General features: G+C 39.9%; 1 protein-coding gene across 1 annotated transcript in view; it reads right to left on the bottom strand.

Moving 5' to 3' along the window:
- Positions 1–16,363, bottom strand: part of astn2 (astrotactin 2) — a 267,819-nt gene that overhangs the window by 164,390 nt on the left and 87,066 nt on the right. Inside the window, exon 3 of the mRNA XM_085793310.1 lies at positions 11,599–12,031. Within this exon, the coding sequence (XP_085649436.1) occupies positions 11,599–12,031 (433 nt within the window). The remainder of the gene's footprint in view (positions 1–11,598; positions 12,032–16,363) is intronic.

The raw sequence follows: 16,363 nt of genomic DNA, 5'->3' as shown, positions 1-16,363 counted from the left end.
CTTTTTCCAATATCAGTATATTTCAATAATGACTTAATTTGATGATTTTTAGTCACAATGTAGTTGAGGGAATTGCGTAAACAAAAATATGATTTGAGGAACAGTTGAATTATTGCACAGCCAGCCATCACCATTTAAAACATACAATCGACACATGAAATGAAGAGTAAAACTAAATGAAATGGAAAAAAATGTGTAAATGGAAACAAATGCTGTGATACCATGTGAACACCGTAGTCAATTTCATTTTCATGTATATTTTAACTCCTGGGAGTCAGTTATGGACTTTTCCTATTCTTTTGTATTCCTAGCCATCACGGCTGGGAGTCCAATAGCATTCATATTCACAAACGCAGATGTAGCCACAAGGGGATATTTCTGTGGCTCTTTGGACCCTACAAACCCCTGCTGTTTTAATTTGGAGAAAATCTGCAGGAGAAATAGAAACTGAGAGCGAAAAAAATTAAATTCCAACAGATTTCTATTGTTCATCACATTTCCTTTTATTACTCTCTTTCTCTCATACCTTCTTACCTCTTTTCTTGCCTGAACCGCCAACACATGCCAGTATAATCTCACAGACACACACACACACACACACACGCGTGTTTGGGCACATGCACGTGCACACACAGAGTATTCGCATCCCTTTTTCCTTTGTTTTCTCTCATTCCCGTCACGGTTTGGGGAGCAAATGAGTGCAGAGAGATCAATTGAGAGGAAATGGGGGAGTTCACCCCATATCTGATTCCCTCTGTGATTTATTAAATTTGCCATTGTTCCAATAGGAGCGGCCCAGTCCAGCTTTCTGGAAAAGCTTTGACAGCAATGCCTCTGGAAGTGTGACAGGTACATGAGAAGAGTGTAAGAGGTTAGACAGATACAAAGAAAAAGACAAACGTGTCAGAGAAAACAAGGGATTCAAACATGAATGGAGAGTGGCTGAGGGGGGAATAGATGAGGTCGGAGAGGTGTGAGGAAGAGAGGGTTAGACAATGGGACGCCAGGGGTGCAGAAGGAAAGAAAAAGGAGACGATAGGGAAGAGATGCAGATAAGAGAACTGGGATAAATATAGAGAGAAAAAGGAACATTAGCTGAAAATATGAAAAGAAGATGGATGGGAATTGAACAATGGGGAGGAGAAAGTGATCAAAAGGAGGAAAACTACGAATGGGAAGCATGAGAATCAGCATGCATTAAGAGCAAAAGAACAAAATAAACATGAAGGAGAAAATGACAAATTAGTCAAAGGATGTTGATACAGAGGGGAAAAAAGGATTGTGAAATCCTGAAGCAGTTCAGCAATATGGCTGATCTCCATACACTATGTGGGCTTTTGAGTCAACAAATCTATGATGTCATATTCAGAAAAAGAGTTGAAGACATTCCCACAGTCTTAGTCATGGTGGAAGAACAGTGTGACTGAGCTGGGGTTGATAAACTTCAAAAACATGTGACAGGAAATGAAAGAGATGGACGCTGGGCCAAAATGGGATACATTGTATGTTTCACTGTTTCTTTTTCTCCTGTGATGATTGCAGAGTCAGAATACAATACATTGTCAACTGAAAAGATTTCAAGACATCTACAGTACAAGACTTGGAATACAGAGAAAAAAACTCAGCTTTTCTCTCATCTCTCTGTTTTTTATTTTGTGGGATTTTAACATTTACTGTCTTATAACTTGTCATACCCGGCTGGTGAAAAGCATGTAGTGTCCCATCTTTAGTCAGACACTTCTTTCCGCTCGCTTTTGCCTGCCCTTGTATATTTTAAGGCCTCTGCTGTTTGCAGACGAGCAAGAATAAAGTGCTATCTATAGCATGGCTCTTGCCATGGGCCAGAATAAAATATGGATGTGTCTCCCCGTGCACCGCCACCTGAACATTACAGGCCAAGCTCTGACCTCCAACTGCTCCAGACAGACTGAAGCTTCTGACTGATGATCACAAATGAGCCCAGGTCCTGAGGATCTAAGAACAGATTCCAACATGCAGTATAAGCATGTTTTAAATACATTTAACTGCTGTGGAGCTGCAAGACAGTGACTCAAAAATGCACAGGCAAATTATTCTGTGCGTGAATTTTTAATAAGTAACAATACCACTGTGACATGCAGCCTATTTCTGGGCGGAAACGCCTGTAAAACTGTAAAACCTGTGAGCAATGTATTTTCAAGCAGACTGTGGAAGGCAGAGTAGTAGCTGGAGACAGTCTGTAAATCATGATAACAACTTTCAAACAATCTCTTTCAGAGTGTCACAGTTCAAGATGCACTGCAAAAAAAGGCATGATTCTTTATTAAGACCTATTAAATATATATGACTTAGGTGACTTTGTATTTGGCCCAGTGCAGTCGTAAAAGATTCAGGGAGCAAAGATGACATGCGGAATAAAAATGCATGCAAAGACACTTTCTCTCACACACACATGCATACCTTTGAAGTATGCTGAGCAGCAGAAAAAAGAGGCAGATAAAATAAAAAAAAAGTGATGGAAAAATTAGATCTTTCACAGTGAGTGGCATCCTTTGACTAGTGTTCAACCCTTCCCAAGATGAGTCGTAGGGCATGTTTCAAGTGTCATCTTAGAGAACAAGGCAGGGAAAAATAGTCTCTCAATATGCTGCTTGGAAATCAAAACAACACTCTCAAAGAGGAAGAACTTGTGACACTGAGCATAAGCGCCATTTTTTTAGGCATGGCAGTCAAATGTTTGAGCTGCTGTTGATGCTCTTGACGCCTTGGTTTTTTGACCATTTCACCCATTTCCAAAGCAATGTCTCATATCACATGGGTATCACTGATCTTTGGTGTGATGATGGACATAAGCATCATACTCGTGTGAGGAGAGTGAGTACATTTCCTCCAGAGGGCCACTGACCTAATGAACTCACTCCACAGTCCTCAGGGGAATCCCTCACTTTGCAACAAACACTTCCCAAGCATTTCTTTCCCTCAACATTTAATTGAGTGTAAGAAGTGTTTTTTCTCTCTCTGTGTTTAGATCCTGAGGTGCTTTGGAGAGTGTACCTACACAGTTTCAAAAGTGGGGATCTGGTCAGTGAGGACATCCTGTCTATACTCAGAGCAGGACTGTTACTGCTTAGCTGTTACATCTCTGAAAGGCGTAGCTTCCGCATACTTAGTAGGCTAGTGATTTTGGTCAAATCACTGTGCTTCTGTTCCTTCTCTGGTCTTTTTGTCTCTGTGTCTGTGCAGCTTCTTGAAACTTTGAACATCATGGGCAAGGTGACCCCAGTGGACTCGACAGACAAGTGGGATTGATTCCTGACATCCTCCACAGCATCTTCAGTGGTATCTTCTGCCCATCTGTCTACAGGGGGTTTGTGGAAGACAGTCTTTGATTTTTCTTAACTTTTGAGACCACATGGAAAGATTGCAACATACTGTTAGAGGGCAAAATGTGTCCCAGAGACTCTTTATTTTTTTATCAGAACTTCCAAATACAACCTGAGTTCCACGGAGTTCTATTACTGTCAGAGTCAGTCTGTTCCAAAAATAATTACCAATGTAAGTGTGGAAGAAGGAAGTCAGATTAAGACCATTCAAATATCTATGATTGTGATTTTATCATAATATTATCAATGACAGTAGGGAACAAGACATATAGGATGTATAATTATGGAAAACTTTTAACAGATTCCATAGACAACTAACTGGTAATATTAAGAATTATTTGCAGATCTTGCCAGAGTGTCACTGAGGAATTTCCGGCACATGTAGGAGGGGAAATGAAGCAGAAAAGGCATTATACAAATATAATTACGATAGGGTGCCAATTTATCACACCCTGCGATAATTTATCACACCCAGAAACAATCCAGTTAATTTAATACGCCGCAAGCAACAGTATTTTTTCTCCTACAATTGCATATTGACCAAATGCAGACAGAGGAGAACAACAGGGGCTCTAAGATGGTTATTCAGTTGAATGGTGGCTAAAACATGCCTTACAAGTAGAACATAGGCTTGGAGTGTGCAGTAGTTCATTTTAGCTGTGCTCGCCATCAAGAGTGGCCGTCTTCTGAAGTCGCGGTGCGCAAAGATAACATTTTGATTACTCGTGCTTGAATGGGACAGTCAGTCTGGTGGCTTTATGATGGAATAACAAGATGTGTTCTAAAGTTATTATTTGTTGGTTAATGGATCAGTGTCTTGATATTTTGCAATTTTCTCATGTTCTAACTTTATTTTGGTCAAAAACAAACTCAATATCAATTGCAAACAAAGCTCATTGTTTGATCTCCATTCCTTCTCTTTTAGTTATAATTACAGACACAGTATAAATTATTTTTAAAAAAGGATCCAGGCATGAAACTGTGACGCCTATTAGTCTGCTTTTTTTATTAGATGCTTTCTTTTGGTTTATTCTGTTTTCTTCCCTGAAGTAAGCACATTCAAATATTCAAAAGATACTTGTCTATGTGAACAGTTCGAATAAGAAGCATAATCACTTTAATGAGCTAAGAGCCTTTTTAAAATACTGGGTACTGGCACCGAGGAATTGAAGGATATTTTGACCACTACATGTGGGTGAGCAGGCCAAACCACATTTCAAAACAACCTCATAAAGATGGAGCATGAGTTGGTATGTGATCGACCCACATTGATCCGGCGTGGCCTTGGTGCTTACGAGCCCATTTCTACAGACATGTCTTATTCATTCATTTATTTATTTTCAGCGTGCCCCTGACAAAAGGCCTCAGAGGTTTCAGATTACTATAGCTTAATTTTTCAGCGAGTTGCTATACCTGGACTTCCCGGTCGCCACTGCCCGTATTTGATTCACGTCCTTTTGGCTTTAAATGATCTCATAAGCTGTCGTACTGTGCATGGAGGAGTTTGCTCATTTTGTGCTCCTTTGAAACTTCCTGACAAACACAATGCACTAGAGATTGCAGTGGCTATGATTGATGAAACTGACACTGGCTGTTTTCACACTGGAGTGGGCAAGAGGGACCAGGATTTTATGATGTATTGCTTAAAAAAAACTGTCAGTTCAGTTCACATTCCTCCACTTTATTGTCTTTGTTTATCTTTTAGCATGCAGCCGACATGCTTGGCCGTGGTCATGCATTGATATTTGTGCAAGCTTGTACAGTACATATGCTGTGTGTGTGTATCTTTAAATCTTCTTATTCATCTTACTTAATTGCCCTCATTGACAACACACAGCTTTACTGCTTTTCCCGGGGTAGGGCAAAAAGAAGAATGGGGAAGTCTTTGTAATTAACTCCCATCTATTTATCATGGGGAAGGATGACAAGCCTGATTCAGTATTAATCAAAACATTACCCTGAGCTAGCTCGAGTGTGCCAAGCTGGCAGCGATTTCTCATCAATGATGTCACATTAGCGATCTAGAGCTTGACACTGGATTATTACTCTCCAGTCATGAGTTCAATTAGAGCTCAGTAAACACTTAATAAACTCGGTAATGACAATGGTCATGTGGATGAAGATACAGTAGTTTTTTGTTTGGTTTTGTTTAGTTTTTTTTTATTAAAAGCTGCTTAATTTCTCTTGTGAGTAAATCTCCCACAATGAAAGATTTTAGACTTGCACTGTGGAGATCATTACCACTGTAAATCTAAAATAGTCTGACATTTTTTTGGCCACATTTTCCCCATGGTCATGACTACAAAAACACACACAGCTAGATAATCAGATGATTCATCCGCACAATGACCTTGCTTTCCCCAAGGCCAGTAATTAAGACTCAGACTAAAAAAAAAGAAAAGGAATTGCTGTCGACTGGCTAAATCACACCTCTGCTTTACTTGTTTAATCTGCTGAACTTCTGCAACACTACATTGTTTACTCAACTCTTCCCTCTCCTGTGCTTCAGCTGTAGACAAATGAGGAAGAAGAAACAAACCCTATGCAGAATCAGTGTACTGTAGTACTGGGGGTCTGGAGGGAAAAGTGAGCTTTTTTGTTCTGCTTGTAGTGCAGAGTGGCTCCACTGGGGGTGGGGTGGGGAATTTAAAACTCCACGGTAGTAGCTAGGGATCTTTGTGAAACTCTGCATCTCTCTTTTGTTTATTTTTAAGCAATATTTAGTTACACATTTATTTCCTCAAAGCTGTAGAATCTAAGTATCTTTCAGAAGATTCTCAGTGGGTTACATATGGTGCCCAGGGCTTTGTCTGTGTTAACCATAGAAAATAAATACCCAGTAATTGCATTCAGTAGTCTTTACAAACAACATAATTTCATTGAGAGGAATAAGAGGCACAACAGGAAAGCCTTTCGCAACAGTGACACGCTTAACCAGTAGAAAGTTTAATTTATGTGCAAAGTTTGTTATCCCCCCCATTACCTACCATAGCATGATGCTCATTGATAATAGACAAACCATCACAATAATGTAATAATGTCATTGGCCATTTGTTGCATTAGTCAATTTAACTCTCCAGCAAGAGCTGCTCAGGAGAAGAACATCACTTAGAGTGCCGACCACCAAACCTAATACAGCTAAATTGTAACGTCTCACTTTCAGCATTGTGCATCAGGCAGCAAATGCTCACTTATTTATATTAAAAGTGCAACAGACTGCACAGACCTTCTGACTACAGCGTAGAATTAGCACATAGAGCCTTAATTAGTTTGCTCTTTCAGTTAGTAGAGTATTCAATCAAAGAATAATGTAACCTTGAATTATGCTTCTTATACTGTAAGTAATTAACAGTGAAGGAGAAAAAGAAAACATTACTGTATTGTCAGTGGTTATGTCAAGGTCATAGAAGGGGTTGAGGAGAGCAATTCATGGGTATTGGATGGATTTTTTTTGTTTAGTTTTTTGTTATTGTGAAGATTAGTTCAGTGGCTTCAACAGTGCTTCATGTTGGCAAAGCAATGGTGTGAATTATCAGTCGTGTCATGCCTGAAAAACATATTCCGCTTTATGTAAAAGGCAGGGTATAAATGGACAAATTTCAGAGCAACTATTCACACGCTGCAGCCAGGGACCAATCAAAGAATGGAAGCCAGGAAGAAATGATGTCCCTTTTTACAGTGGACACTAATAAACCACAATACAATCTCTTTGGCTTTTGTCCTGCAGATACACACACTGAGCCTGATGCCTGGGGCCATTTCATCCCAGAGGGAGGATGCTGTTGACCATCCAGAACAACGCATTAGCAACATTAGCTGTATATCACCTTCTGCCATTAGCTGAGCTGCCATTAGCTGTGGCTCCACTCCACAAAAACAAAAAATCTACATACAATCTCTGGCTCTGCCATGAATTGCTCTCTTTTTAGAATTACAAATTAAGATCTTGTTGTATGTGTAGTTATACATTTTCATTCAAATGTGAACAGCTCTACTAAATGTTTTGCTTTTTGTTTTTTTGACACATAAACAAAACTGCATTACAGATCTGTATTGGCCAATTGCAACATTATGAATTTTCAGTGAGTTAGTTTTTGATATATCCATCAGGTTTCATTTTTTTCTTGATCAAAGAAAACAACTGACAGAAACAAGAAGGCAGATGGCCAGTGGGTTGATGTGACCAAATGCTATGTATGATTATTGCCCACATTAGATGTTATTTGCTGTAGTTATACAAGATAAAAATTGCAGCTGACAACACACTAAAATAGAGGCAATATGGTCCCATAATTTGCGAGTGTAGTCGGAGCTGTACAACAGGCACGTGAGCTGTGGAAAGCATTGCACTTATCTTGATTCAATAAGATAAAGGTGACAATACTTCAAGGAGAGAAAGCGTCTTAAGTTCAAAACATTTTATAGCTACAAGACAAAAGGAACCAAAGAATTACCACTCCTCTTGACTCTGTTACTGAGAGTGCCTCATTCTTTTTGCTACCTAAAAATTACTTTCACAGGCCATAGAACAGGTAACGTAGCAACAACAGCAACAAGGTGCCAGTAGTTATTCTATTTATCTGCTGAGTCCACAGTTTTACACCAGAGTTTATAATCGGTTTTGACCTGCGATTAAGATGTCACACTTGTTTTTCTCCATTTTTATATGTTCTCAAAGAAATATATAGACCAATATTTGAGGAAAGTAGTGCTATCTGCTTTATGTGTCCACAGCTCCTCGCAGGCACATAAATGCTGCAGTTGAGATGTTCCTTTTTTTTATCTCAAAGACACCAAGCTCACGATTTATTACATTGTTGTTAGCTTAAAAGGTCCTATATTTTACACTGTTATGGTGTTGATATCCATAAAAAGGTACAGTATATTTGTGCTACCAAAACCATCTCAGTGAAGTTTTAAATCTCATCTCTCAGGTTCTGTCTGAAGCTCAATTAATGACAGGTTGGTCAGCCAATCAGAAGTGAGGCTCAGAGCCTGGTTTGCTGTCACATCATAAAGTTATGGAAGTCCCGATCCTGAGTACAATTTCATAGTATGGACTGTGTGTATTTCTCTGTGAAATGACTGTGTTGATACACTCACAATTTTACACCCAAAGTAGATCTCTAGAACACATAATACCAGTAAGATTTTAGTGATAGTAGGACAGGTTGATGTTAGATGAGGAACAGATACAAGTTAAAACTGTAATGACAGATCGACCTACATCTCAGAGCTACATTCGAACCACAAGACGGGTATGTAAAATGATTGCTGTCTGATAACCGGTCCCTGAGCGCTCGTCACAGAACTAAATTCCCAGCCCTCCACTATACAGCTGATTTACAGTCTTGCTGCCCAATGCATTCCCACAGCCGTGGGAATCGTGCTAAATAATGAGATTGACAGGCCTCATTTGTTTGGTTGTCTGTGTAACAAAAGCCAATGCCATGCACAACCCTGTGAGGCATATCCATAATCCCTGGGGATAATACTATTGAGTTTAGTTGAAAGGGGTTATCTGTCAGCAAGGACAGACGGATAAAGGATGAGTGGTATTTGGAGAGTTTTGGGATGCCAAGCAGCACAGGACAGGTGGGGCAGAAGTTAATCGTCCTTGTATTCAAATGTCACCACTCTATGAGTACAGATGGATAGGCATAAGCGTCACATTAAATGGTTTGTGTGCCATGTATTGGAAAATGCCAGATGTTTTGGGGGTAAATAGAAGCATTTGTCAATTACTTTATTTAAAAAAAAAAAAAAAAGATTGGGATATTAGTGATTTTCATACAGAGCAAGAGTCCTGTGGTGTAATACCTTGAATTGGGTTTGATATTACCTGCACTGTATTTATTTGACCTTAAAAATGAATATGAAGATATTCATGAGTAAAGGTGAAATCTCCTTTTCAATGTCAAATAGAAAAGAACACAGCAAAGAGGGCACTTCATTCAGATTTGGAATTTCTTGACAATAAACATGTAGGCACCTCACAGAAGCCTTGTTGTAATTGTCACAGTCACTTTGGCTTTGCTATATAGTGCCGACTAAATGTGCCTTTTGCAATGCACTACAGCCACAGCTAGCACTATTAGCATCAGTGTGAGATGGTGAAAGACTATACATACTGTTTTTGGATGTATGTGGCATGCCATATCCAGAAATTGACTTAACTTGAATTTATTTTGTCTTAATTTTGTAAAAAGAAGAGTAAAATTTGATAAATGTTATTTTACATATGACTCATACAGTATGTCAGTTTACTCAATGTTCCATCCAATGCTGTTTGTGTTGTTGCGAAGTGTGTGGGCGTTTGAGCTACATGTTGCTGCTTACATCCTGTTTACTTGGCTCACTACTTATTGCCATTTGGGGACAATTAGCGCTTTCTTGTTCTGTTGTAACAAAGACATATATTTGGTCGTTAGCCAAAGAGACAGGCTTGCGCTGTAGGAGCTGTGACCTCTCTGCCCTCTGCATCACTTCTCTTTCCCCCCAGTGTCTAATCCCACCATTCTGCCTCTCCACTGGGGAAGGGAGCAGAAATTAACCTCTATTCTGCAACAATTTTCTGTTTTTCTTTTTTTTTTCCTGGTCTGGTTACAGTGGAATAAATAACAGATAAAACAGCAAGCCAGCGGGCACAGCCTCGTGCAACCAATACATGTGAGTGCATCCTAATTATGAGAAGACAAATAAAATGCTTTTTTTTGTGTATGTGTTAGCCAAAACATTTTCAATTTTGCAGTTGACAAAAAAAAAACCACTCATAACATCTGTGTAAATAAGGCTGGTGGCCACTTAAAATTGATTAAAAAATATATATATTTTTGTTGAATTGGTTTGAACATTTGAATGATAAAATTCAAAAAATGTGAAAATTATCATGACAAGAAAGTAGATTCTACTGTAAAATTGAAATCGGGCGTTTGATTTTTAGGATCATTACCAGCTATATGATAAGGGTCAGAGACTATGAGCCAATGTTAACATTTGTTTAAACATGGTACATACTGCATGTGTCCTCATACAGTATGCTTTATCCCCCTTTCAAATATGGGGTGAATGTTAATAAAATGAAAGTTAAACATAATTGGTTTTCTCTGCCGCAGAGCTGTAAGTAAAGCCTTCCTATCACCATCTAAAACACAGATCTGCAATGTACTCAGGACAAAATGAAATAATGTTAATACTATGAAATGAAACATTTGAACAAAGCATTAATCAGATTTCTTTGCCTATTTTCCAGTTTGAGAAGCACATACTGCTGTTAACAGCTTGTGTAAATGCAGTTATGGAGAGTGATAAATACAATAGGAGCAAGAGGGCTTTTCCACAAACTCCATGCATAATTCACTGTGACATGAATAACCAGGGCACCCTCCAACTCCGTCAGCACCTTTCAATTATTTAAGTCCAGCTTTGCAGGAGAGCACCCCAGGTTCAACAGGATATGATACCAACTAATGCTTCTACAAAGCTTGAGATCCTTACTGCAGACAAATCACCGCAAGTTGCTGGTTTTATTACTAATGGCAAGGTAGAGTTTTTTTTCCCTTGAAGACACCTGACTATGTTCAGTGAGGGTCAAGAAGCCTCTCTCCTACACAGTCAGCATCTAATTAACTAGTTTGATGGCTTATGTCACTGGATCTTTACATTTTACATTACATAATATGACACTGCATTACATTGCTTGTAGAGTCAGTGTCTATGGCAGCTGTAAAGGGTCCGATGGCTATGAAAGATTGTAGAAATTGTACTTAATACAAGTATATTCAGTGGTCAATCCAATGCCAACTCAAAGCCTTATGGAATACAGGAAGTCTCCTCGTCGCCAGTGTGAAACGATGATGTGAGTCATACAAAACTGCTTATTTTTTTTACAAAATGTAAGCTGGACATGCTGTGCTATCAAGAACATGGGTGGGCTGGCAAGAGCCAAAGTGAACTGTCCAGGCTGGGCCATCTGGGGAGCTGGCACTGAGAGCCTCCACGGATGTACAAATCATGCTTGCAAAAGCAGGACAGCTACCACTGAGCACAACAGATTTTCTGTGACAACTCAAATTAGTTTTTCTGGTTTTTTTTGTTGTTGTTGCATGTTTAAGAGACAACCAGCATCATGCCATTTATCTTACAGCTATTGCATAATTAATCTCCATCATATATACTGTATGGTGTTGGAATTTCCATAATAAATGGTTTTTCAAGGGAAATCTAACAAACCTACCTCGTTTGTCAAAGTTATGCTTAAGCACGTCCTCGTCCTTGCACATCATGTCTGTGTGTCCTCCGATGCCAATGTTTACTCCATAGTCGTCATGCACTTTTCCATCATTCAGCTTGTTGTGGAGCTGGTTGGGTGTGGAGTTGAGCGAATGCCCGCCCTGGTCATCCTCATCACAGTCGTAGTCATCGAGGATGGGGGTCTCGCGGATGGGCATACCGATGACGGAGCTGCCGTGCTGGTGAGCGTTGCGGGTGCCCCGGTAGCTGTCGCGGCCCTGCGGCCCCAGCAGGACCGAGGGGATGTAATGGATCTCGTGAGTGGCCTCAGTGCTGGCGCTCTTCTGGGGTATGCGACGACGCTTGCACCATCGGTGGCGGGTGTACAACACGAGGGTGAAGAGGAGGATCAGGAGCAGGAGGGCGATGAGGCCTCCCTGGATAAAAGCAGAAGAGGGTAAAAAAAAATAGGGAGACTGTAAGAGAAAAAGACTCAATACAAACACCGTAAACAAGGATTTTACCTCCAACAGTAACAATTAAAATCACTGCTCCATTGCCAGTCGAATGCCAATTAGCACCATTTGGAATTAGCAGTCAATGGAGGCTTTGCAATCAGCACTTGGATGTGCGAGTTCTTTTAGCAAAATACAGCTACAATAACTAATTTGTGCCTAAACTATAGTCCAAGTGCATCAAATATACAGCTATTTATTTAGTGAGTAAAACTTAACAAGCTATGTTAAATGCATATACAGTCTCTAGACCCTTCATAAAATACCAACTGGTCTGCTGTGTAATATAAACCAGTTTACAGCAGAGTTATGAATGATGAGTTGGTTCTATGGTCTAAACTGGCTCAAATAAGGAGGAGAAAATGAATGTTCCTTTGTTCCACAGACAAAAGAGAGCCACTGAACCCAGTTTCCTATGATCCTTCACATTTTCACACCTGGGTAAGAATCTGACCCACGGATGCCGTTTTCAACAACAATTGGCTAAGTGGGAACTACAGCTGATGAGGTCATCCTAACATAAAAACTGACAAACAGATTCAGGAGATCTTCATCACTGTGTGTTTCTTGAAGGAGTCTTCCCTCCTTTTTCTTAACCCAAAGAGAGACCACGTTAGAGTGATATTAAAGGGATATTTCAACATTTTGGAAATATTGCGATAATCCCTATTGTTTTAGGAGTAGGTTCATTATTTTTAATTGTCAGTGCAAGCTGTTTTTAGACCTGCGGAGCAGAGACGCGAGCTGCACGGTATTTCCACGTTTCCCTTATCAAACTCATAAAATACACAATCCAACAAATCCAAAACACTCTTGTGGACAAGTTGTGACTTGCACATTCATCACGCTATGAAATAATAATGGAACATTATGAGAGTTGTTTTCGAGGCAAATGCGTAAACAAATCTACATGAGTATTTGCTTCATGTGTTGTAATATTACTTAATTATACGTTTTAATTTCATAGCATGGTGAATGTGCAGGTCACAACTTGTCCACGAGTGTTTTGGAGTTGTTGGATTGTGTAGTTTGATGAAGGAAAGGTGGAAATACTGTGCAGCTCGCGTCTCTGCTCCGCCGACTTAAAAACAGCTTGCACCAACAAATAAACCAACAATGTTGAAACGTCCCTTTAACTTAGTTTGCTCCAGTAAGTTCTGGGGACAATCAGTTTACATTTTACACTCCAAGACAGCAGTTGATTTTATTTTGACGGATTAAAGCGTCCTTTTACTCTATTCTCTCAACATCGACAAACTCTTCCGTTCTGTTTCATCGCTCCAGCTGTAAAGCAGAGACGTGTCTTCACTGGCGAGCATAAGACACAGGATGAACCCACCCTGCACTCCAGACTAGACTGTGGAAACTCTGGGGGATCACATCCACTTTTACTCATGTAACAGGAGAGATCCTCCTCATATGAGACTGAGGATGTCTGGGTAGATTTGGTTGGTGCTTCTGAAGCCAAATCCTGTGCTATTTGATACTGTTTCATGCTGTATTTGATGTTTGCGCTGCCTGTTTGTTGATGCTATGTTTTATGTTTGAGCACTGCTAGTTTACTTGATGCTGCATGTATTTGTGAAAGCTTTATTTAGTGAAGCTGTGTGAAGCTTGTTGACTGATCTGACTGGTCACTCAGACCCGCTTCAGAAGCAGCTTTACTCAGTTGAGATTTACATGCATCTATCCATTTGTTCTCTCCCTCTCTGCTCCTCTGATATACAAACATGGGATGACCCTGCTGAAAGCCACAAGCCAAAATGCGTTGGTCTGTCAATAAGGCCGGTCGACTTACTGGAAAAGCTGCTGGAGTTCTGACCTCTTCTGATATACAAACCACACACACACACACACACACACACACACACACACACACACACACACACACACACACACACACACACACACACACACACACACACACACACACACACACACACACACACACACACACACACACACACACACACACACACACACACACACACACACACACACATACTCGCATTTGTCCCTTCATGGGGTCACGCGTTTTTAACCCAATTGTGGGGCCCACCCTTTCCAATGGTCCCAGACCTCTGTAAAAAATCAGGCAAGCTTAAAAAAAATTAACAAAATTTTCAGTCACTTTAGATTAGCCATTTTCTAAAGTTTTTTCTCTATGCTAGTTTTTTTGGTCACTTATGGGACACGTTTCTAGCATTTGTTACTTGGGGGGGTCCACTTACACACACACACAGATATGTCAAGTCTTTCTACCTTAGCGGGGACCAAAGAGTTATTAGTTGTTTCTATAGTTTTTTTATTAACAAAAAAAACTGCAAGGCTGCATCAGAGGTTTACATCCTGCATCTCCTCTCCTCACATTAGGTAGACAGAGCAGTGATAATCAAAAAACAATCACCTGCTTAAAATGAATCAACTGCTGATTATTACAGTGAGCTTTGATATCAGGAAAGCAGCTCCTTGTGTTGATAAGAACACAACATAATAGCATAATAACATATAACATGACAAATATTATAGCACCTCCTCATACAAGCCTGTCTATTACCTTGTAAAGTGAAACACTTTCACTCTAATTGTCTTTGCAGAGAAGTACTTCGATTTTTAACAGTATTTCACTGCCCTCCAGTCTCGATTCTTCAGGGCTTGAGGTTCTGCAGTGATGCAGCGCTGATGGTCCTCCTTCCCTGGGACTTGGTTCATCAGAATTTTTTTCTTTAAATGACGTTCTACTGCTGCACATTCTTCTGTTGTCCAGGTTCTTTTAACTGCAGGTTAAACAGTTTGTTTACCTAAATGGGCATAAAAAGGACAAGTTACAGAGTTATAAGAACTTTAACTTGTAACTACAACTGAAAAACTCAGATTGATTCCATTGGTCATCCAATGAAGTACTGACTTGGTTGAGACCATACAGGACTGTCCCATAGTCAGGAAAAATACATAGTTTTACCAACCAGTCACTTTTACACACAACCCCCTAGGTGCCACATAACTAAAATCTATTTAAGGCTGGGTGATGGAGGGCTTTTAGATTGCATATCAATGGCTTAATCAAGCCCAGATTTGGGATATTATCCAGCCCACTATGTGCTAATAAATGCTCAAAATGAACATGAATGTCTCATTTGAAACATCACGTGATTTATTGCACGGATCAGCTAAGAAGATTTGTGTGATTTCTGCCTCTCTCCCCCACCAGGCAATGTTTCTAGAGTCTCTGTCACACCTGTGTCATGATTGGTCAAAATCTAAAAGCCTGGTTGATAATATGTTAGTTTTCTTCCCTCACAAAACTGATTTACTTGGACATAAAAAAAGAAAGAAAAATGGGGTGGTGAAATAGGGACGTGATTGAAGACCTTCACAATGTGTTCATATGCCTGTTAGAGCTCTTTGCATTACATGATCAACAATATGTTTCAGACACGCCACAAACCCAAACAAAGTTAGCAACCAAAGTAAAACAGGGCTGCCTACAACACACAAGAAGCTTTAGAGTTTCTGTCTCCAAATGTATTGATGGACAGGCTGAGGAAAAGACGTCAGAAAACAGCATCAGAAACGTGGTGAAGTGAGGAGTAGCTACAGCTGGGCTGATCATTTTCAAGACCAGTAAGTCCCTGTTTGTTGTTATGCAGTTTGAATATTATAAGATGTTTGCTTATTTCTGTAAAACACAGCATAAAATGTATCTATAAAGATTATAAATTTAAAAAATATACAAAGTACTATACTGAAATGTACAGAAAGACACTATGCCAGTCGCAGTAGTGTAACACTGTGCAAAATATCAATATAAGTAGACATAAATTATATACACCAAGTGGTGAGAAATGAGGTAGAGTGTTATTGAGACAGATGTGCAAAATAGCTAACAAATGCGCAATTAGCCATGACCAGCAGGGCAATAGGGAAAATGGTTGGACCAGAAGTAGGGATGTGCGCGATTAGTCAACTATACGATTAAACATCCCCTCCCTCACTAGTCGGCACCAGAATTACTAGTCATTTAAATTATTTATCAATATTTCATCCATGCACAATGTCAGTTATCTGTCGCCTCTAAGATTTCATGCAGCCGCCGCCACTAGTCGGGGCTGCGGCAGCGGCACTGTCAGACAGTGTCTCTCTCGCAGCCAGAGATGGGACCAAGTCACACATGTGCAAGTCTCAAGTAAGTCTCAAGTCTTAACCTTCAAGTCTCAAGTAAGTCCCAAGTCATTTTTCTTTGGGCAAGTCAAG

The sequence above is a fragment of the Trachurus japonicus genome, chromosome 12 (assembly GCF_045865225.1).
Source record: "Trachurus japonicus isolate A0001 chromosome 12, Traja_1.0".
NCBI lineage: Eukaryota > Metazoa > Chordata > Actinopteri > Carangiformes > Carangidae > Trachurus > Trachurus japonicus.
The sequence above is the reverse complement of the archived record's forward strand: the minus strand, read 5'-3'. Positions and strand labels throughout refer to the sequence as shown.